The following is a 22,070-nucleotide window of genomic DNA, read 5'->3' as shown; positions in this document are numbered from 1 at the left end:
AAAGCAATTCTTATCAAAATTCCAATAATGTTTTTTGCAGAGATAGAAAATTCCACCCTAAAATTCACAGATTTCTCTAGTTGCAGCGGGCTGGGGCTACACTTCATTACAGTGCATAGGCCTCTCATTGTGGTGGCTTCTCTTGTTGTGGAGCACGGGCTCTAGGTGTGCACCTAGAGCTGCATTGGGCCACAGTTGTGGCACACAGGCTCAGCAGTTGTGGCTCATGGGCTTAGTTGCTCTGTGGCATGTGGGATCTTCCTGGGCCAGAGCTTGAACCTGAGTCCCCTGCATTGGCAGGTGGATTCTTAACCACTGCACCACCAGGGGAGTCCCAAAATGGTACATTTTATGTTATGTATATTTTATCACAATAAAAGATATGCTGAATCAGGCTCCTGGACTTCAGACTATACTACAAAGCTACAGTAATCAAGACAGTATGGTACTGGCACAAAAACAGAAATATAGTTCATTGGAGCAGGATAGAAAGCCCAGAGATAAACCCATGCACATATGGTCACCTTATCTTTGATAAAGGAGGCAAGAATATACAATAGAGAAAAGACAGCCTCTTCAATAAGTGATGCTGGGAAAACTGGATGGCTACATGTAAAAGAATGAAATTAGAACACTCCCTAACACCATACACAAAAATAAACTCAAAATGGATTAAAGACCTAAATGTAAGGCCAGGCACTATAAAACTCTTAGAGGAAAACATAGGCAGAACACTCTATGACATACATCACAGCAAGATCCTTTTTGACCCACCTCCTAGAAAAATGGAAAAAAAAAAACAATGGGTCCTAATGAAACTTCAAAGCTTTTGCACAGCAAAGGAAACCATAAACAACACGAAAAGACAACCCTCAGAATGGGAGAAAATATTTGCAAATGAAGCAACTGACAAAAGATTAATCTCCAAAATTTACAAGCAGCTCATGCAGCTCAATATCAAAAAAAAAAAAAAAAAAAAAACAACAACCCAATCCAAAAATGGGCAGAAAACCTACATAGACATTTCTCCAAAGAAGGTATACAGATTGCCAACAAACACATGAAAGGATGCTCGACATCACTAATCATTAGAGAAATGCAAATCAAAACTACAATGAGGTATCACCTCACACCAGTCAGAATGGCCATCGTCAGAAAATCTACAAACAAGAAATGCTGGAGGGAACTGGCGGAAGTGACGTTAACAAAGGGAGCCAGGAGTTCTGTAGAGTCAGAAAGGGTCGCCAGTAGCGGGCGCCGCGGCCGTTTGCGGCTTAACTTCGTTTTCGCCGACCGGTAGTTGTCTCTGCAGTGACTCCAGCAGCATCACTGTTTGTTGGTGTGCGTGAAGATAACCCAGAGAGTTGAGGAAGTCGCTAAGAGTGTGCTGGGGATGCTCTAGGAAAAGACTGAATGCTGAGGTGATTCCCAGTCCAAAGGTTTTTGATTTGCCAAGAAGAAAGTGAACCTCATGGATCAGAACAACAGCGTCCCACATTATGCCCAGGGCCTGGCCTCCCCTCAGGGTGCCATGGCTCCTGGAATCCCTATCTTTAGTCTGATGATGCCGTATGGCACAGGACTGACTCCGCAGCCTATTCAGAGCACCAACAGTCTGTCTATTTGGGAAGAACAGCAAAGGCAGCGGCGGCAGCAGCAGGAGCAGCAGGCGGCAGTGGCAGCCGTTCAGCAGTCGACCTCCCGGCAGGCAACCCAGGGGGCCTCCGGCCAGACACCACAGCTTTTCCACTCACAGACTCTTACGACCGCACCCTTGCCGGGCACCGCTCCCCTGTATCCCTCCCCCATGACTCCCATGACCCCCATTACCCCTGCCATGCCAGGCTCGGAGAGCTCTGGGATTGTGCCGCAGCTGCAAAATATTGTATCCACAGTGAATCTTGGCTGTAAACTTGACCTAAAGACCATTGCACTTCGTGCCCGGAATGCTGAATATAATCCCAAGCGGTTTGCTGCCGTAATCATGAGAATAAGAGAGCCCCGGACCACTGCACTGATATTCAGTTCTGGGAAGATGGTGTGCACAGGAGCCAAGAGTGAAGAACAGTCCAGACTAGCAGCAAGAAAATATGCCAGGATTGTACAGAAGTTGGGTTTTCCAGCTAAATTCTTGGACTTCAAGATTCAGAACATGGTGGGGAGCTGTGACGTGAAGTTCCCTATAAGGTTGGAAGGCCTTGTGCTTACCCACCAACAGTTCAGTAGTTATGAACCAGAGTTATTTCCTGGTTTAATCTACAGAATGATCAAACCGAGAGTTGTTCTCCTTATTTTTGTTTCTGGAAAAGTTGTATTAACAGGTGCTAAAGTCAGAGCAGAAATTTATGAAGCCTTTGAGAACATCTACCCTATTCTAAAGGATTTCAGGAAGACAACGTAATGGCTGTCATGTACTCCTGCCTCCCCCACCCACTTGTTTTATTAAAACAAATCATTTCTGGTACAATTAGTGGTGTTGTGGACGGCCCCATGTGATGAGAGGATGGATGTCTGGTTGTAGGTTGCAGCACGAGGTGAAGCTCTCCTGCATGTGTACCCCATAGGGATGCCAGGGAGGGGGTATTATTTCTGCACAGAGAACACCGAAGTGTTACTGTAAGTTGCTCGAACTGTGCTATTTGGGCAGTGCTGCCCGTTTATTTATATTTAGATTTTAAGCACTTACTGTTGTTGACAAGTTGGTTTAAGGGACAAAACTTTTAAAGCCACCTCAACAATCCATTGGACTTTGTTTAATTTCTTCCCCATAAACCACAGTTTTTATATTTCTACCAGAAAAGTAAAAATCTTTTTTAAAAGTGTTGTTTTCTAATTTGTAACTCCTATGGGTTATTTTTGTGCCACATTCCGCCTTTTTAGTATTGCAGGGCAGAATAGAAATGTATTAATGAAAACAAATGGCTGTACATATTTTTATTCCTTCAGAGTACTCTGTACAATAAATGCTGTTTATAAAAGTGAAAAAAAAAAGAAATGCTGGAGAGGGTGTGGAGAAAAGGGAACCCTCTTTCACTGCTGGTGGGAATGTAAATTGATATAGCCACTATGGAGAACAGTATGGAGGTTCCTTAAAAAACTAAAAATAGAACTACCATACGACCCAGCAATCCCACTACTGGGCATATACCCTGAGAAAACCATAATTCAAAAAGAGTCATGTACCACAATGTTCGTTGCAGCTCTATTTACAATAGCCCGGAGCTGGAAACAACCTAAGTGTCCATCGACAGATGAATGGATAAAGAAGATGTGGCCCATACATACAGTGGAATATTACTCAGTCATAAAAAGAAATGAAATTGAGTTATTTGTAGTGAGGTGGATGGACCTAGAGTCTGTCGTACAGAGTGAAGTAAGTCAGAAAGAGAAAAACAAATACTGTATGCTAACACATATATATATATATGAAATCTAAAAAAAAAAAAGGTTCTGAAGAACCTAGGGGCAGGACAGGAATAAGGATGCAGATGTAGAGAATGGACTTGAGGATATGGGGAGGGGGAAGTGTAAGCTGAGCTGAAGTGAGAGAGTGGCATGGACATATATACACTACCACATGTAAAATAGATAGCTAGTGGGAAGCAGCCGCATAGCACAGGGAGATCAGCTGGGTGCTTTTGGACCACCTAGAGGGGTGGGACAGGGAGGGTGGGAGGGAGGGAGACGCAAGAGGGAAGGGATATGGGGATATATGTATATGTATAGCTGATTCAGTTTGATATAAAGTAGAAACTAACAAACCATTGTAAAGCAATTATACTCCAATAAAGATGTTAAAAAATACGCTGGATACCTAGGGTATAGGACAGATATATAACATATAAACTTAAAACATGTGCCTATAAAATATTCATATTGCAGGAACACACACCAATGAATTATTAGTATTAATAAGAGACAACACATATTCTAAAGTTGATCTGACAATACAATGCAATTTCCATCAATATCCTAACAGTATCTTTTTGTGGAACTTGACAAGTTGATCCTAAAATTTATATTGAAATGCAAAGGGTCAAAAATAGCTAAGACCCTCTTGAAGAAAAACAAGGTAAAATGATTTGATCTACTGGATATTAAGACTTATACAATTATCATAATTAAGATAGTGAGGTAATTAAGCCATTGTAGCTAAGATGGGATTTTAAAAAATGACAAATAGGCCAATGGAATGTAAGAGAGCCCAGAAACAGTTCCAAGTATACACAGTTAGTTGATTTGTAATAAAAATGGCTTTGAAGTGCAGTGAAGAAGGTATGGTCTTTTTAATAACTAATATGGGGACAACTGGATAGCCATACAGAAAAAAATAAAACTTTGTCAGTACCTAACATCATATATAACATAAATTCCGTATTTATACCCATGACATAAAATAATGAAGGTTTGGGAGGTAATATATGGGAGATATCTCCCAAATATTATATTGTTACCTTAAACAGGAGAGCAAAAAGATTGGAAAATACTGATGTTTAGTCATGTTAAGACTATTGTCTCCCAGTGTTCACCAACCCTAAACTATTCACAACCTTTTCTCAATCGCTGCCAGTTCCCCACAATGAAAGACCCATCTTAAAGCAGCGGAGTCATCCCAAATTCCTAAAAATACCCTACCCTAACATGACCCTTTTCAATCATTAACAAGACTGTGTAAAGTTGAGGTTCTTCCTTGCCAAAGGCTTCATAAATAACTCAGTTTTGTTTGATCAACTTTTCTTCGGTGACTTTTGTGGGGGAGTAAAAAATGGACCATCCTTATCTTTTTTAGATATAAACTGAAATATTTATAGATGAAATAATATAATTTCTGAGAAAAATTTAAAAATAGAGAAAGTAGATAGGGATAGATAAGATTGGTAATAACCATTGTTGAAGGTGGGTAATGGTACATGGGAGTTCTTTATACTATTCTGTCTACTTTTGTATGTTTTAAATCTTCTATAATAATAAAAAGTTATTTTTCTTTTTCTAGTTCTTAAGAGGGGATATCTTTATTAAGGTCACAGTAAATGTAAACTCTCTGACCGTGACTACCAGGCTCACATCCAGAAAGCATCTAGCCAAATGTGTTCTAAGTCATGATGGATTCTGCAGTTCCGCCCCTGATGGAAGGCAGGGAAAAGCAGAGTGGCTGTAGATTTGAGAGAAATAATTCTTATTAATGCCTTCCTACAACACCCGTAATGTAGACCTAAGAGTAGAAATAATTAACTTAAATTTGACATTTAAATTTTCGTTTAAAAAAAAAGGAATAGAGAATATTTTTTGTGCTTTATTTATTCAGAGAGTGAAATTGTGCTACAGTCAGCTAAATTCTTAGTTGTTCTTAGAATGTGCTCCTTCCTACATTCTACACTGGAAAAATGAAACTTCTTATTCTTTCTTAGAATCATAGATTCTGAAATTGGCAGTTATTAGGATTCCACACACACACAGAGTGATGCTCAATTTGAGGCTCTGAATAGCTACTCATGTAAGTTGACTTTTCTTTGCATTTGTATGGAGGAGGAACCAGCTCAGGTTGATGTCCTGGGAACCAGTGAGGCTCTCGCTTATACCCTGAGGGAAGAGAAAAGAGAAGGAGTCTTAGTAACCAATCTCATTCTTATTTCTGAGGGAATAGACAGTGAGGGTATAGACAGTGAATCCTGTCAAAATTGAGAAAACAGAGAAATCATTCACTCATCCATTCACTTATTCATTCATTCAATTTACTTTTATTTGTGTTCCTTCTATGTTCCAAGCACTGAGTTAGGTCCTGAGAATATAAGAATTAAAAAGAATAGTCCAGGGCTTCCCTGGTGGCGCAGTGGTTGAGAGTCCGCCTGCCGATGCAGGGGACACGGGTTCGTGCCCCGGTCTGGGAAGATCCCACATGCCGCGGAGCGGCTGGGCCCGTGAGCCATGGCCACTGAGCCTGCACGTCCGGAGCCTGTGCTCCACAACGGGAGAGGCCACAGCAGTGAGAGGCCCGCGTACCGCAAAAAAAAAAAAAAAAAAAAAAAAAAAAATCCCAATGCTCAGGCATATCCCAGGTCAGTTAAATCAGGATTTTTCAAAGCTCCCTAGGGGATTCTAATGTACAGTTAGTCAAGGTTGAAGACCACTGATTTAGGAGTAGTGGTTGTCAGACATCTGATTGCTTTATATAATTCATTAACTGCATGCACTCGGAAGGCCCTTGAATTTGAGACTTTTCTTTCAGATGTTTTGGAATTCACTTCTCATTAGCCCATCTTAATGCTGAACTACTTGCTTTGCCTAAGCTTCAGAGCTCTACTCACCTCCTAATACCCTAGACCCATGTGGAAATGAGTTGAGAGCCTGTCTGGATAAATGCTTGAGATTCAGCAGGTGTAACGGTTAGGGTCAGAATTCTTGAGCCAAATTCTAAAGAATGGAATAGCTTTTCATTACTTTCTGGGAGAGTTTTTCAATGTATTTGCTTCCTACCGAAGGCAGTGAAAGTGGGGAGTCCTTGCCACTGGACTGCCAGGGAATTCCCAACTCAGAAACTTGTGCACCAAACAGTATATTTCAGTTTTGCTTGTATGATTGAACTTTAGATCAGAGCCTCCCTGGAGGGAGTCTTTATTGTTGTTGTTGTTATTATTAGGTCTATTGGTCTGGAACCTTCTGGAACATTCCTGAAGAGTCAGGACAATTTCTGGGTTTCCTCAGGGACTCAAATCTTAAAAGCCAGATGATATTCCAAATCCTGTAGGCCCAAAAAACATTGATCTAACCCTCTAGGACATACCCCTGAACATGTCCATGTCTGAGGGTTTAGAGAGCTATGAAGTTTTGGCTGTTCAGACTTCTCAGACTCTCATTGGTAGGAGTGACCACCTAGGCAATTTCATCTTAGTCCGAAACAGAACAGCTATTTAGCTTTCTCTCAGGTTGCCATGCATTTGGCCACACCTAAGGGGAAGGACGATGTCTGAGTTCCAGGCAAGTGATGCTATTTCCTGTTCTTATCTCTCTACCTCTTTCCTTATTCTCTTGGATTAGGATGAACACGGCTTCATCTCCCGGGAGTTCCACCGGAAATACCGGATCCCAGCTGATGTGGACCCTCTCACCATTACTTCATCCCTGTCATCTGATGGCATCCTCACTGTGAATGGACCAAGGAAACAGGTCTCCGGCCCTGAGCGCACCATTCCCATCACCCGTGAAGAGAAACCTGCTGTCACTGCAGCCCCCAAGAAGTAGATGCCCTTTCTCTAACTGCATTTTTTAAAACAAGAGAATTTCCCCACCAGTGAATGAAAATCTTGTGACTAGTGCTGAAGCTTATTAATGCTAAGGGCAGGCCCAAATTATTAAGCTAATAAATATCATTCAGCAACAGATAACTGTCTTGTGTTTGAATATTTTGTAATAATCATCACATATGATTTAGGGGACTCCAGGGATATTAGAGTCAGAATGACTGTTTCCAGCATTTACTTATGGGATAAATTTAGCAAGTCACTTAAGCTTTATGGTCTTTAGGTCTTCCATTTATAACAAGGGGTACTGATTTGTACACTAGTTGTAAGGAGTAAATTAAGGAGAAAAAGGAGGTAAAGCCCTTAGCAGAGTTCAAGAAATATTAGTTCCTCTCCTCCCTCTTTGATTTTGGCCCTCAGTTCCAATAACAAATCTGAATGAGGTCTGGATGACAATGCATAAAAGGCCTTAGTGCATCTCTGAAATTAATCATGTCACCAGGGAGGAGATGGTGTCCTCAACTTTGACATTTTGCTACTGATAAGCATTGCCTTCAGCTGATTCACAAGGTGGACAGGTGATTATCACAATAGGACAGGTAATTACCGCCAAACAAGCCTCTCAGGTGTAGTACCTTAATTAGCCAGTAAACACCTATTAAAACTAAGACTGGGAAATATACAATCCATTGACCCACAATTTAAAAAGGTTAACTTTTGTATTTTATTTATTTTTAAATATTTATTTATTTAAGCCACTCTGGGTCTTAGTTGTGGCACGTGGGGTCTTTAGTTGCAGCATGTGGGCTCTTAGTTGTGGCATGCATGTGGGATCTAGTTCCCCAACCAGGATTGGAACCCGGGCGCCCTGCATTGGGAGTGTGGATTTTTACCCACTGGACCACCAGGGAAGTCCCTTATTTTTTTATTTTTTAAATTTTATTGAAGTATAGTTGACTTATTATACAATGTTGTGTTAATTTCTGCTCTTCAGCAAAGTGACTCAGTTATCCACATGTATATATATTTTTTCATATTCTTTTCCATTATGGTTCATCACAGGATATTGAATATAGTTCCCTGTGCTATATGGTAGAACCTTGTTGTTTATCCATCTTATATATAATAGTTTGTATCTGCTAATCCCAAACTCCCAATCCTTTCCTCCCCCATCCCCCCCACCCAGGCAACCACAAGTCTGTTCTCTATGTCTGTGTGTCTGTTTCTGTTTCATAGGTATATTCATTTGTGTCATATTTTAGTTTAGTTTAGTTTAGTTTAGTTTTTTTTTTGGCCGCACCACGCGGCATGTAGGATCTTAGTTCCCCGACCAGGGATCAAACCTGCACCCCCTGCATTGGAAGCATGGAGTTTTAACCACTGGACCACCAGGAAAGTCCCTTTTTATTACTTATTTATTGGTGTGTCATATTTTAGATTCCACATATAAGTGATATCATATGGTTTTTGTTTTTAAATGTTTAAGAATTACAGTGAATAACAACAGATCAATAAGTGATTATATTATTTAGCTTAAACAAAGACATACTGCTCTACAAAAACACCTCTATTTCACTTTTGTGAGTCTAGACAAACTTCTGATTCAATTAATGAAAAATAGCCCTGGTATAAATGTTTAGAGACCACTCTTATTTTTCCTGCACCCTCTTCCAGCTGATTTCTGATTTCTCACAAGGACTCTTTCCTTCACAAAACCTACAGTTTGGGGATTGGCCATGCTTTTAAAATATGACATGTGAAACAACTGTTGAAAGCTTTTGTGTTGCAGGGGTGTGGAGCTAGGACAATATACATTGCAAATCTATACATGTTCAAAATGTTTTCTCTTAAAAAACAACTTCCTAATAGTCTGAAATGCTGTGATCTAGCCAGAAGTCAGATTTCTCTAAACTTAGAGCCAATTTTTATGGCTGTGTAGCAGACATTGTTGGCTGCCTAAGTAACCTATTTACCACCTTCAGTCTTGCCAACAGCACCCCAGATTGGTTTAGGTATCCACCATATTCTTCCTAGCCATGTGCTTCAGGAAAGTGAAGGGATCCCCCAAGCTCCAGTCAGAATTGGTCTAAATCGATCATGGAAATTCCCCTCCTTCTGTAGGGATTAGTCTTGAAAGGGCTACAACCGAATTATGATAAATGAGACAGGATGGAAATTTGCTATAGATGCTTCTAGAAAGGCTTTTTACCTTTAAAAAGACTTGCCAAAAAAGAGAGAAGGAGGGGGGGAAGAGGGAGAGGGAGAGAGACAGCGAGAAAGAGAGAGACAGAGACAGAGAGAGAGATTGATTTTTTTCTTCCTCTGCATGTTGGAACATGAGAATGTGATACTCAGATTGCTGTAGGCATCTTGAAACCATGAGGGAGCCTCCATTATATACTGATGATGGTTGAGCAAGAAGATGGTAAGACTCCGAGACCTTGATGGGTCATTGAACTGCTTAACTGGTCAACTTTAGAGCTTCCTTACTTCACAATGTCTTATTACATCTCATTTTTGTTTAATCTTTTTTTGATGAGGGTTTTATGTTACTGGTATGCAAAAACACCTTAACTGATTGAGGCTGAATTAAGTAGTGTAAAAAACTGAAGAATGCTCTGGAAACCATGTGTCAGCTTTAATCATTTTAGTGAATTACCAGATTTCTCAAGCAGACATAATCTTAATGATTTGATCTTAAATGAATCACACTTTGTCTATTAGAGTATGATATTTATGTTTTTGACAAATTTGTTCAGAATGTGAAGGGTCACCTTTTTTGTTTATTATTACCATCCCCAAGTTAGACTAGTTTTTTGTTGTTATTCTTTTCCAGATCACATGCTTTGCTATAGCTATTTGTTCACTGCTATTAGTATAGGACTTTTCTAGTCTAGCATATTTGAGGGATTTTTCTTTAGCTTTATAGCTAGCTCTTCCATAATTCTACTTCATTCCCTATGTCTGAATTATGCCAGAAGTTTGTTGAGGCAATTTTAATTAGCATTTATTATGTTTTTTAATATGAGCTAACATTTATTAAGCACTTACTATTAGGTATGCACTGTGCTAAGAAGTGCTTTACCTTTTTTTAAACTATCATTTTTTTAAAGAATAAATCTGGGAAATGTGTGTAGAGTACATACATATAATTTCAATAAGATGTAACATTTAGAAACCAAATGGATGTTTTGCCTAATGGTTTGGGAATGATACATATTTTCATGATTAGAAAAATCCTATTCTATTTAATACCTCACATTTTATTTGAATATTGCACTGGATTTGATCTTTGCTCTGAAGATTACAATGACTAGTTTTTTAATGTATATATATTTTAATTAATTAATTTATTTTTTGACTGCGTTGGGTCTTCGTTGCTGTGCATGGACTCTCTAGTTGTGGCGAACGGGGGCTACTCTTTGTTGCGGTGCACAGGCTTCTCATTGAAGTGGCTTCTCTTGTTGCGGAGCACGGGCTCTAGGCATGTGGGCTTCAGCAGTTGTGGCTCATGGGCTCTAGAGCACGGGCTCAGTAGCTGTGGAGCATGGGCTTAGCTGCTCTGTGGCATGTGGGATCTTCCTGGACCAGGGCTCGAACCAGTGTCCCCTGCATTGGCAGGCGGATTCTTAACCACTGTGCCACCAGGGAAGTCCCTTACAATGACTATTCATTCAACAATTATTTGAGTGCCTACCATGTGCTAGCTACAAAAATAAGACATGCTTTTTTGCCCTAACACAATTAAAAATTGAGCAGAAGAACAGGCAAGTAAAAAGACGTAGATTTCAAGTTTCTACGATGTCCACTCAAAATGTCTGTTATGGGGACACTTAAGGGGCTTACCTACCCTGGACATAGAAGGAATCCTGGAGATGGTTACTCCTGACCAAATTTTTTTAACAGCTTTATTGAGATATCATTCATTACTATACTATTTACCCATTGAAAGTGTACAATTTAATGGTTTTATTTATATTCACAGAGTTGTACATCCATCACCAAAGTCAATTTTAGGACATATAATTAGCCAAGATGCTAACTTATACCCATTAGTTATCACCCTCCAATGCCCACCCCTCAGCCCTAGGCAACCTCTAATCTACATTCTGTCTCTATGTATTTGCCTATTTTGGACGTTTAAGTGGAATCATACAATACGTGGCCCTATGTGACTAGCTTCTTTCACTTAGCAGAATGTTTTAAAGTATCCGCCATATGGTTGCATGTATCAGTACTTCACTCCTTTCTATTGCCAAATAATATTCCTTTACATGGATCTACTGCCTTTTATTTACCCATTCATCAATTTATGGACATTTGAGTTACTTCCACTTTTTGTCTATTATGAATAATACTGCTATGAAAATTCATGTACTAGTTTTTGTGTGGACATATGTTTTCATTTCTCTTGACTATATATCTAGGAGTGGAATTGCTGGATTATATGGTAACTTTCCATCTAGCCTTTTGAGGTACTGTCAGACTATTTTCCAAGGCAGCTGCCCATTTTTAAACAAATTAATGTATTTTGTTTTTATTTGTTTTTGGCTGTGTTGGGTCTTTGTTGCTGTGCGCGGGCCTTCTCTAGTTGTGGCCAGCGGGGGCCACTCTTCGTTGCGGTGCCCAGGCTTCACTGCAGTGGCTTCTCTTGTTGAGGAGCACGGGCTCTAGGCGTGCGGGCTTCAGTAGTTGTGGCTTGCGGGCTCTAGAGCGCAAGCTCAGCAGCTGTGGCACACGGGCTCAGCTGCCCCGCAGCATGTGGGATCTTCCCGGACCAGGGCTCGAACCCAGGTGCCTTGCATTGGCAGGCAGATTCTTAACCTCTGCGCCACCAGGGAAACCCAGATGCCCATTTAAAATTCCCACCAGCAGTGTATGAGGGTTCCAACCTCTCAATATCTTCACCAACAGTTATAATTATTTATCTTTTTGGTTATAGCCATCCTAGTGGGTGTCTGACTGAATTCTTAATGGTTTATAGGACTTGGCAAGGTTAAGAGGGAAGAAAATGCATCTAGAAGGGGGAACAGCATGAAGTGTCCAGGCAGGTATTGATATTTATGTTTGGTTGGAGCACTAGATATATGAGAGGGAATGTGGGAGATGAGGAATAAGAGTCAGAAAGTAGAGAAAACCCTGCTAAGGAGTTTGAAGTTTATTTTGAAGGCTATAAAAGCCAATGAAAGATTTTAACCAAGAGAGTAGCATGATACACTCTGCAGTTTTAGACTTAATCTGGGAGCAATATAGTGATTGATAAATACAGACCAAAATGGAAAATAGAGACATCAACCGAAAGGGTAAGAGCAAGAAATAATGGGAAAGTGGAATATGGCAGAGGCAATAGAGATGTAACAAAGAGGGACATAATCAAGACATAATGTGGAGATAGAATTTATAGGGCTTGGTATCTGTTTTAATGGGAAGGATGACAAAGGGGGATTCAAACTAATTTCTTGCTTTCTGTTTTTGACAATTGTGTGAATTTATTATGCAATATGTAATATTAAAAATAAGAAAGAGTGGTTAAGACACATAAAAGAAAACTATGGAATTCACCAAGATATGAAATATATAAGATTGACAAATTTGAGACTGAAGATTATGAACTCAGTTGTAGGTATCAGGAAATTACCTCAACCATATATGAAAAACCCACAGCTAACATCATACTCAGTGGTGAAGATTGAAAGCCTTTCCTCTAAGACTAGGATCAAGACAGGGATGTCCACTTTTACCACTTCTATTCAATATATTATTGCAAGTTCTAGCCAGAGCAATTAGGCAAGAAAAAGAAAAGCATCCAAGTTGGAAAGAAACAAGTAAAACTATTTCTATTTACAAAAGACATTATCTTACATATACAAAACCCTAAAGATTTCGCCAAAAATATAAATTAGAACTAATAAACAAGTTCAGCAACATTGCAGGATATAAAACCAACAAACACACAAAAATTAGTTGCATTTCTATACACTAACAATGAATAATCCAAAAAGGAAATTAAGAAAACAATTTCATTTACAATAGCATCAGGAAGAATAAAACATTCGAGGAATAGTCGAGGAATAATCTCGACTAAGGAGGCAAAAAATTTGTGCACTAAAAACTATAAGACATTGTTAAAATAAATTAAAGAAGACATAAATGGAAAGACATCTATGTTCACGGATTGGAAAACTTAATACTGTTAAGATATCAATACTAGCTAAAGTGATCTACAGATTCAAAGCAATTCTTATCAAAATTCCAATAATGTTTTTTGCAGAGATAGAAAATTCCACCCTAAAATTCACAGATTTCTCTAGTTGCAGCGGGCTGGGGCTACACTTCATTACAGTGCATAGGCCTCTCATTGTGGTGGCTTCTCTTGTTGTGGAGCACGGGCTCTAGGTGTGCACCTAGAGCTGCATTGGGCCACAGTTGTGGCACACAGGCTCAGCAGTTGTGGCTCATGGGCTTAGTTGCTCTGTGGCATGTGGGATCTTCCTGGGCCAGAGCTTGAACCTGAGTCCCCTGCATTGGCAGGTGGATTCTTAACCACTGCACCACCAGGGGAGTCCCAAAATGGTACATTTTATGTTATGTATATTTTATCACAATAAAAGATATGCTGAATCAGGCTCCTGGACTTCAGACTATACTACAAAGCTACAGTAATCAAGACAGTATGGTACTGGCACAAAAACAGAAATATAGTTCATTGGAGCAGGATAGAAAGCCCAGAGATAAACCCATGCACATATGGTCACCTTATCTTTGATAAAGGAGGCAAGAATATACAATAGAGAAAAGACAGCCTCTTCAATAAGTGATGCTGGGAAAACTGGATGGCTACATGTAAAAGAATGAAATTAGAACACTCCCTAACACCATACACAAAAATAAACTCAAAATGGATTAAAGACCTAAATGTAAGGCCAGGCACTATAAAACTCTTAGAGGAAAACATAGGCAGAACACTCTATGACATACATCACAGCAAGATCCTTTTTGACCCACCTCCTAGAAAAATGGAAAAAAAAAAACAATGGGTCCTAATGAAACTTCAAAGCTTTTGCACAGCAAAGGAAACCATAAACAACACGAAAAGACAACCCTCAGAATGGGAGAAAATATTTGCAAATGAAGCAACTGACAAAAGATTAATCTCCAAAATTTACAAGCAGCTCATGCAGCTCAATATCAAAAAAAAAAAAAAAAAAAAAAACAACAACCCAATCCAAAAATGGGCAGAAAACCTACATAGACATTTCTCCAAAGAAGGTATACAGATTGCCAACAAACACATGAAAGGATGCTCGACATCACTAATCATTAGAGAAATGCAAATCAAAACTACAATGAGGTATCACCTCACACCAGTCAGAATGGCCATCGTCAGAAAATCTACAAACAAGAAATGCTGGAGGGAACTGGCGGAAGTGACGTTAACAAAGGGAGCCAGGAGTTCTGTAGAGTCAGAAAGGGTCGCCAGTAGCGGGCGCCGCGGCCGTTTGCGGCTTAACTTCGTTTTCGCCGACCGGTAGTTGTCTCTGCAGTGACTCCAGCAGCATCACTGTTTGTTGGTGTGCGTGAAGATAACCCAGAGAGTTGAGGAAGTCGCTAAGAGTGTGCTGGGGATGCTCTAGGAAAAGACTGAATGCTGAGGTGATTCCCAGTCCAAAGGTTTTTGATTTGCCAAGAAGAAAGTGAACCTCATGGATCAGAACAACAGCGTCCCACATTATGCCCAGGGCCTGGCCTCCCCTCAGGGTGCCATGGCTCCTGGAATCCCTATCTTTAGTCTGATGATGCCGTATGGCACAGGACTGACTCCGCAGCCTATTCAGAGCACCAACAGTCTGTCTATTTGGGAAGAACAGCAAAGGCAGCGGCGGCAGCAGCAGGAGCAGCAGGCGGCAGTGGCAGCCGTTCAGCAGTCGACCTCCCGGCAGGCAACCCAGGGGGCCTCCGGCCAGACACCACAGCTTTTCCACTCACAGACTCTTACGACCGCACCCTTGCCGGGCACCGCTCCCCTGTATCCCTCCCCCATGACTCCCATGACCCCCATTACCCCTGCCATGCCAGGCTCGGAGAGCTCTGGGATTGTGCCGCAGCTGCAAAATATTGTATCCACAGTGAATCTTGGCTGTAAACTTGACCTAAAGACCATTGCACTTCGTGCCCGGAATGCTGAATATAATCCCAAGCGGTTTGCTGCCGTAATCATGAGAATAAGAGAGCCCCGGACCACTGCACTGATATTCAGTTCTGGGAAGATGGTGTGCACAGGAGCCAAGAGTGAAGAACAGTCCAGACTAGCAGCAAGAAAATATGCCAGGATTGTACAGAAGTTGGGTTTTCCAGCTAAATTCTTGGACTTCAAGATTCAGAACATGGTGGGGAGCTGTGACATGAAGTTCCCTATAAGGTTGGAAGGCCTTGTGCTTACCCACCAACAGTTCAGTAGTTATGAACCAGAGTTATTTCCTGGTTTAATCTACAGAATGATCAAACCGAGAGTTGTTCTCCTTATTTTTGTTTCTGGAAAAGTTGTATTAACAGGTGCTAAAGTCAGAGCAGAAATTTATGAAGCCTTTGAGAACATCTACCCTATTCTAAAGGATTTCAGGAAGACAACGTAATGGCTGTCATGTACTCCTGCCTCCCCCACCCACTTGTTTTATTAAAACAAATCATTTCTGGTACAATTAGTGGTGTTGTGGACGGCCCCATGTGATGAGAGGATGGATGTCTGGTTGTAGGTTGCAGCACGAGGTGAAGCTCTCCTGCATGTGTACCCCATAGGGATGCCAGGGAGGGGGTATTATTTCTGCACAGAGAACACCGAAGTGTTACTGTAAGTTGCTCGAACTGTGCTATTTGGGCAGTGCTGCCCGTTTATTTATATTTAGATTTTAAGCACTTACTGTTGTTGACAAGTTGGTTTAAGGGACAAAACTTTTAAAGCCACCTCAACAATCCATTGGACTTTGTTTAATTTCTTCCCCATAAACCACAGTTTTTATATTTCTACCAGAAAAGTAAAAATCTTTTTTAAAAGTGTTGTTTTCTAATTTGTAACTCCTATGGGTTATTTTTGTGCCACATTCCGCCTTTTTAGTATTGCAGGGCAGAATAGAAATGTATTAATGAAAACAAATGGCTGTACATATTTTTATTCCTTCAGAGTACTCTGTACAATAAATGCTGTTTATAAAAGTGAAAAAAAAAAGAAATGCTGGAGAGGGTGTGGAGAAAAGGGAACCCTCTTTCACTGCTGGTGGGAATGTAAATTGATATAGCCACTATGGAGAACAGTATGGAGGTTCCTTAAAAAACTAAAAATAGAACTACCATACGACCCAGCAATCCCACTACTGGGCATATACCCTGAGAAAACCATAATTCAAAAAGAGTCATGTACCACAATGTTCGTTGCAGCTCTATTTACAATAGCCCGGAGCTGGAAACAACCTAAGTGTCCATCGACAGATGAATGGATAAAGAAGATGTGGCCCATACATACAGTGGAATATTACTCAGTCATAAAAAGAAATGAAATTGAGTTATTTGTAGTGAGGTGGATGGACCTAGAGTCTGTCGTACAGAGTGAAGTAAGTCAGAAAGAGAAAAACAAATACTGTATGCTAACACATATATATATATATGAAATCTAAAAAAAAAAAAGGTTCTGAAGAACCTAGGGGCAGGACAGGAATAAGGATGCAGATGTAGAGAATGGACTTGAGGATATGGGGAGGGGGAAGTGTAAGCTGAGCTGAAGTGAGAGAGTGGCATGGACATATATACACTACCACATGTAAAATAGATAGCTAGTGGGAAGCAGCCGCATAGCACAGGGAGATCAGCTGGGTGCTTTTGGACCACCTAGAGGGGTGGGACAGGGAGGGTGGGAGGGAGGGAGACGCAAGAGGGAAGGGATATGGGGATATATGTATATGTATAGCTGATTCAGTTTGATATAAAGTAGAAACTAACAAACCATTGTAAAGCAATTATACTCCAATAAAGATGTTAAAAAATACGCTGGATACCTAGGGTATAGGACAGATATATAACATATAAACTTAAAACATGTGCCTATAAAATATTCATATTGCAGGAACACACACCAATGAATTATTAGTATTAATAAGAGACAACACAAATTCTAAAGTTGATCTGACAATACAAAGCAATTTCCATCAATATCCTAACAGTATCTTTTTGTGGAACTTGACAAGTTGATCCTAAAATTTATATTGAAATGCAAAGGGTCAAAAATAGCTAAGACCCTCTTGAAGAAAAACAAGGTAAAATGATTTGATCTACTGCATATTAAGACTTATACAATTATCATAATTAAGATAGTGAGGTAATTAAGCCATTGTAGCTAAGATGGGATTTTAAAAAATGACAAATAGGCCAATGGAATGTAAGAGAGCCCAGAAACAGTTCCAAGTATACACAGTTAGTTGATTTGTAATAAAAATGGCTTTGAAGTGCAGTGAAGAAGGTATGATCTTTTTAATAACTAATAAGGGGACAACTGGATAGCCATACAGAAAAAAAATAAAACTTTGTCAGTACCTAACATCATATATAACATAAATTCTGTATTTATACCCATGACATAAAATAATGAAGGTTTGGGAGGTAATATATGGGAGATATCTCCCAAATATTATATTGTTACCTTAAACGGGAGAGCAAAAAGATCGGAAAATACTGATGTTTAGTCATGTTAAGACTATTGTCTCCCAGTGTTCACCAACCCTAAACTATTCACAACCTTTTCTCAATCGCTGCCAGTTCCCCACAATGAAAGACCCATCTTAAAGCAGCGGAGTCATCCCAAATTCCTAAAAATACCCTACCCTAATATCACCCTTTTCAATCATTAACAAGACTGTGTAAAGTTGAGGTTCTTCCTTGCCAAAGGCTTCATAAATAACTCAGTTTTGTTTGATCAACTTTTCTTCGGTGACTTTTGTGGGGGAGTAAAAAATGGACAATCCTTATCTTTTTTAGATATAAACTGAAATATTTATAGATGAAATAATACAATTTCTGAGAAAAATTTAAAAATAGAGAAAGTAGATAGGGATAGATAAAATTGGTAATAACCATTGTTGAAGGTGGGTAATGGTACATGGGAGTTCTTTATACTATTCTGTCTACTTTTGTATGTTTTAAATCTTCTATAATAATAAAAAGTTATTTTTCTTTTTCTAGTTCTTAAGAGGGGATATATTTATTAAGGTCACAGTAAATGTAAACTCTCTGACCATGACTACCAGGCTCACATCCAGAAAGCATCTAGCCAAATGTGTTCTAAGTCATGATGGATTCTGCAGTTCCGCCCCTGATGGAAGGCAGGGAAAAGCAGAGTGGCTTTAGATTTGAGAGAAATAATTCTTTTTAATGCCTTCCTACAACACCCGTAATGTAGACCTAAGAGTAGAAATAATTAACTTAAATTTGACATTTAAATTTTCGTTTAAAAAAAAAAGGAATAGAGAATATTTTTTGTGCTTTATTTATTCAGAGAGTGAAATTGTGCTACAGTCAGCTAAATTCTTAGTTGTTCTTAGAATGTGCTCCTTCCTACATTCTACACTGGAAAAATGAAACTTCTTATTCTTTCTTAGAATCATGGATTCTGAAATTGGCAGTTATTAGGATTCCACACACACACAGAGTGATGCTCAATTTGAGGCTCTGAATAGCTACTCATGTAAGTTGACTTTTCTTTGCATTTGTATGGAGGAGGAACCAGCTCAGGTTGATGTCCTGGGAACCAGTGAGGCTCTCGCTTATACCCTGAGGGAAGAGAAAAGAGAAGGAGTCTTGGTAACCAATCTCATTCTTATTTCTGAGGGAATAGACAGTGAGGGTATAGACAGTGAATCCTGTCAAAATTGAGAAAACAGAGAAATCATTCACTCATCCATTCACTTATTCATTCATTCAATTTACTTTTATTTGTGTTCCTTCTATGTTCCAAGCACTGAGTTAGGTCCTGAGAATATAAGAATTAAAAAGAATAGTCCAGGGCTTCCCTGGTGGCGCAGTGGTTGAGAGTCCGCCTGCCGATGCAGGGGACACGGGTTCGTGCTCTGGTCCGGGAAGATCCCACATGCTGCGGAGCGGCTTGGCCTGTGAGCCATGGCTGCTGAGCCTGCGTGTCCGGAGCCTGTGCTCCGCAACGAGAGAGGCCACAACAGTGAGAGGCCCGCGTACCGCAAAAAAAAAAAAAAAAAAAAGAATAGGCCACCTACTATGGGTTGAAAGTGGTATTTTGTTGTTGTAGCTTGTGTCATATGTCATTTCAAAATAGTGTCCAAACTGCAAAGAAAAAGTAGTAGATTAAAAATACAGGAGTCTATAACCAATAATGGGAAATACAGGACACAATGACATGAATTCTAACAGGCTGTGTCATATTTTAGATTGACTATAAGTCTATATGTCATTAGCCTATATCCTACTAATGTTCACATCCTTTGTTGGTTTGTTTGTTTAGGAGATTTAAGGGCAAGATGCAGATAAACAACAAGTCTAGGTAGGCAGGGACCAGGGAAGAAGCTACCCTGAGTCAGAAAACATTATATATATATATATATATATATATTTCTGTAGATTGATGAAGTCCAAAGAGAAGCAAGAGAAAAAGCATGCTACCCATCCTTTCATTACCTTACAATAATATAATGGTCAACTTGATAGTAAAGTGGGATAGGCATTCCAGCTGAGGACTGTTGCCCTTTCCCAACCACTCAATGAACAGAAGTCTGAGAGATCTCAGCATTGGAAGTTATCAGATTCCTGCCTCTCAAATTGCCATTGGTATTTCCTTTTCTAACAGAAGGAAACAAAGAAGAGAAAGTTCAATTACCTGGGAAGGCAAGGGTTTGGGCTGCACGATATTCTTTAGGTCATATCTTTCCTGGTTCCAGTTGCCCATGAGGGTATGGTTTGAATAGGCATCTTCATTAGTGGTACATCTCCATCCATACTGGAAAAACTTGGACATATCATTCCAATCTGTCCACACTTCAGCATGGCCATCTGCATTAATGAGGCTGCCACAGTGTGGGTTTGTAAGGAAAGAGGTGAGGAGCTGTCTCTGGGAAAAGGCAGGAATAGAAAAGCTTGTTGCACAAACCAGAGAGGAGGAAAGGCATCCCTATCTCTTCCTTCACCAAGCATAACATAACACCTTCTATGAATCTAGGCTTTCCTCCCAGTTTAATTGTTGTGGTTCAGTTTCTTTCTCTCCAAGTTCATGAATCCTTTGACCTGCCCTCTCAATCAGCAGTAGTAGGTGACTATATAGATTAAATGTCCCCCCCCGCAAAAGACAGGAGAACTTCAGTACCCCCAATACTATATGGAGAACTAGAAAATGTTCTGGTAATTTTGAGATGTAGGAATTTAAGGACTAAGAGTATTGCTATCGTCAAAGAGGACAGGAAGAAATGAGAGTTGGATAACTAGATAATATAATAAATGATCAATAAATGATAGCTTCCTTCCTTCTGGGCCCAGATCAAATGTCACTTCTCAGGATGTGGCATTCCCTTTTCATGATGCCTTCCCTCAAGTTAACTTCTCTTTCACTTGTCTCACACAGAACTTTATATTCACATCTTTATATATTTATAACTTTATACCATATGTTGGAGTTCTTCAAGGAAATGTGGAATCTCCTACAATGATCCCTTGAGGACAGGATCTGTGTCTTTTTCATTACCATATCCTTTCCTTCTGTCTACCCTCCTAATCAATAGTACTTTGCACATACCAGATGACCAATGTCTGAATTTCAATTTTTTATAAGTAATCAGAAGCCTAACCATGTTTACTTTTGGTTAAAAGATAAGTCTGGTCCCTTGGCTTAGGAGCAAGACAATACCTTCCCTGAAGCTGAGTCATTTGAAGTTGAGGAGCTTGTGTTGTTTGAAGATTTTATAGTAGAGTGACAGAAAACCTTGCTCTGCCGTTCCATGTTCTTTAAAGGAAGAGATGTTACCAAACCTGGCCCTCCCAGTTCTCCAAGCAAAGAAAGAATATAGATCACCCAGATCACCACCCACCCACCTTTCCACAGGTAGAGACAAAGCCAACACTGTAGGTTTAAAGGTAACTGCTCTCACACCATGTGCCTTTGTGAAGAAAGATGCACACACTGATGTCAACAAACAGCATGATGACTAAAGAGTAGCTGGTCCTACAAAGTCCAACAGACCAAGTACTCAGACTGCAAACCAAGATGACACCGTCCCTGGGGCTGTAAGGACAGACATCACCACCCACTCAGTCGTCCAAGCCTGAAACCTGGGGCTTATCTTAGACTCTGATTTCTCTTTCAACTCCCTACATCCATTCTCAATCACTAGGTCTTGTTGATTTTTGAATCAGTCCACTACCCTCCATCTCCATTGCCAAGTTCCAATTCAGATCACTATCAGCCTTAGTTTCCATTACTGCAGTAGCCTTCCCTCTGACCTCCTTGCCATCAGCCTTTTTCTCCTCCTATCATTTCTCCATAGGAAAGCAGAATTTTTGAAAATGAAAATCGAGCTGTGTCATCTTCCTATTTAAAATCTTTCACTGGCTGGCCACTGTTTTCAGAGCAAGGTTCAAGGTTGTTAAAATGTCTATATGACCTGGTCCCTGCTTAACTTTTCCGTCTCATCTGTTACCCACTCTCCCTCCAAGTACATTTCAGCCAAACTCAGCTGTTGTGTTTTTCCATCATGCTTTCGCATGTATTGTTCCTTCTGCCTCTGCACTCCTCTTGACTCAGGTAAGGTGCACTTTCCTCCCTTTACCTTT

General features: G+C 40.0%; 3 protein-coding genes across 3 annotated transcripts; 2 read left to right on the top strand and 1 right to left on the bottom strand.

Moving 5' to 3' along the window:
• Positions 1-712: 712 nt before the first annotated feature.
• Positions 713-2,631, top strand: LOC309807822 (TATA-box-binding protein-like). Its single transcript, XM_082627768.1, has one exon. The coding sequence runs from the start codon at positions 1,472-1,474 to the stop codon at positions 2,399-2,401; it is 930 nt and encodes a 309-aa protein (XP_082483894.1). The 5' UTR covers positions 713-1,471; the 3' UTR covers positions 2,402-2,631.
• Positions 2,632-14,178: 11,547 nt separating this feature from the next.
• On the top strand, positions 14,179-16,101 carry LOC309808164 (TATA-box-binding protein-like). Its single transcript, XM_082628176.1, has one exon. It carries the CDS (start codon positions 14,942-14,944, stop codon positions 15,869-15,871), a length of 930 nt encoding a protein of 309 aa, XP_082484302.1. The 5' UTR covers positions 14,179-14,941; the 3' UTR covers positions 15,872-16,101.
• A 2,653-nt stretch (positions 16,102-18,754) lies between these two features.
• CFAP68 (cilia and flagella associated protein 68) lies at positions 18,755-21,274 on the bottom strand. Its single transcript, XM_082629507.1, has 4 exons — positions 21,148-21,274; positions 20,128-20,358; positions 19,511-19,577; positions 18,755-19,052 (listed from the first exon to the last, which is right to left on the bottom strand). The coding sequence occupies exons 1-4, from the start codon at positions 21,238-21,240 to the stop codon at positions 18,883-18,885; spliced, it is 561 nt and encodes a 186-aa protein (XP_082485633.1). The 5' UTR covers positions 21,241-21,274; the 3' UTR covers positions 18,755-18,882.
• Positions 21,275-22,070: the final 796 nt, after the last annotated feature.

Source organism: Mesoplodon mirus (assembly GCF_964341445.2).
Source record: "Mesoplodon mirus genome assembly, chromosome: 7".
NCBI lineage: Eukaryota > Metazoa > Chordata > Mammalia > Artiodactyla > Ziphiidae > Mesoplodon > Mesoplodon mirus.
The sequence above is the reverse complement of the archived record's forward strand: the minus strand, read 5'-3'. Positions and strand labels throughout refer to the sequence as shown.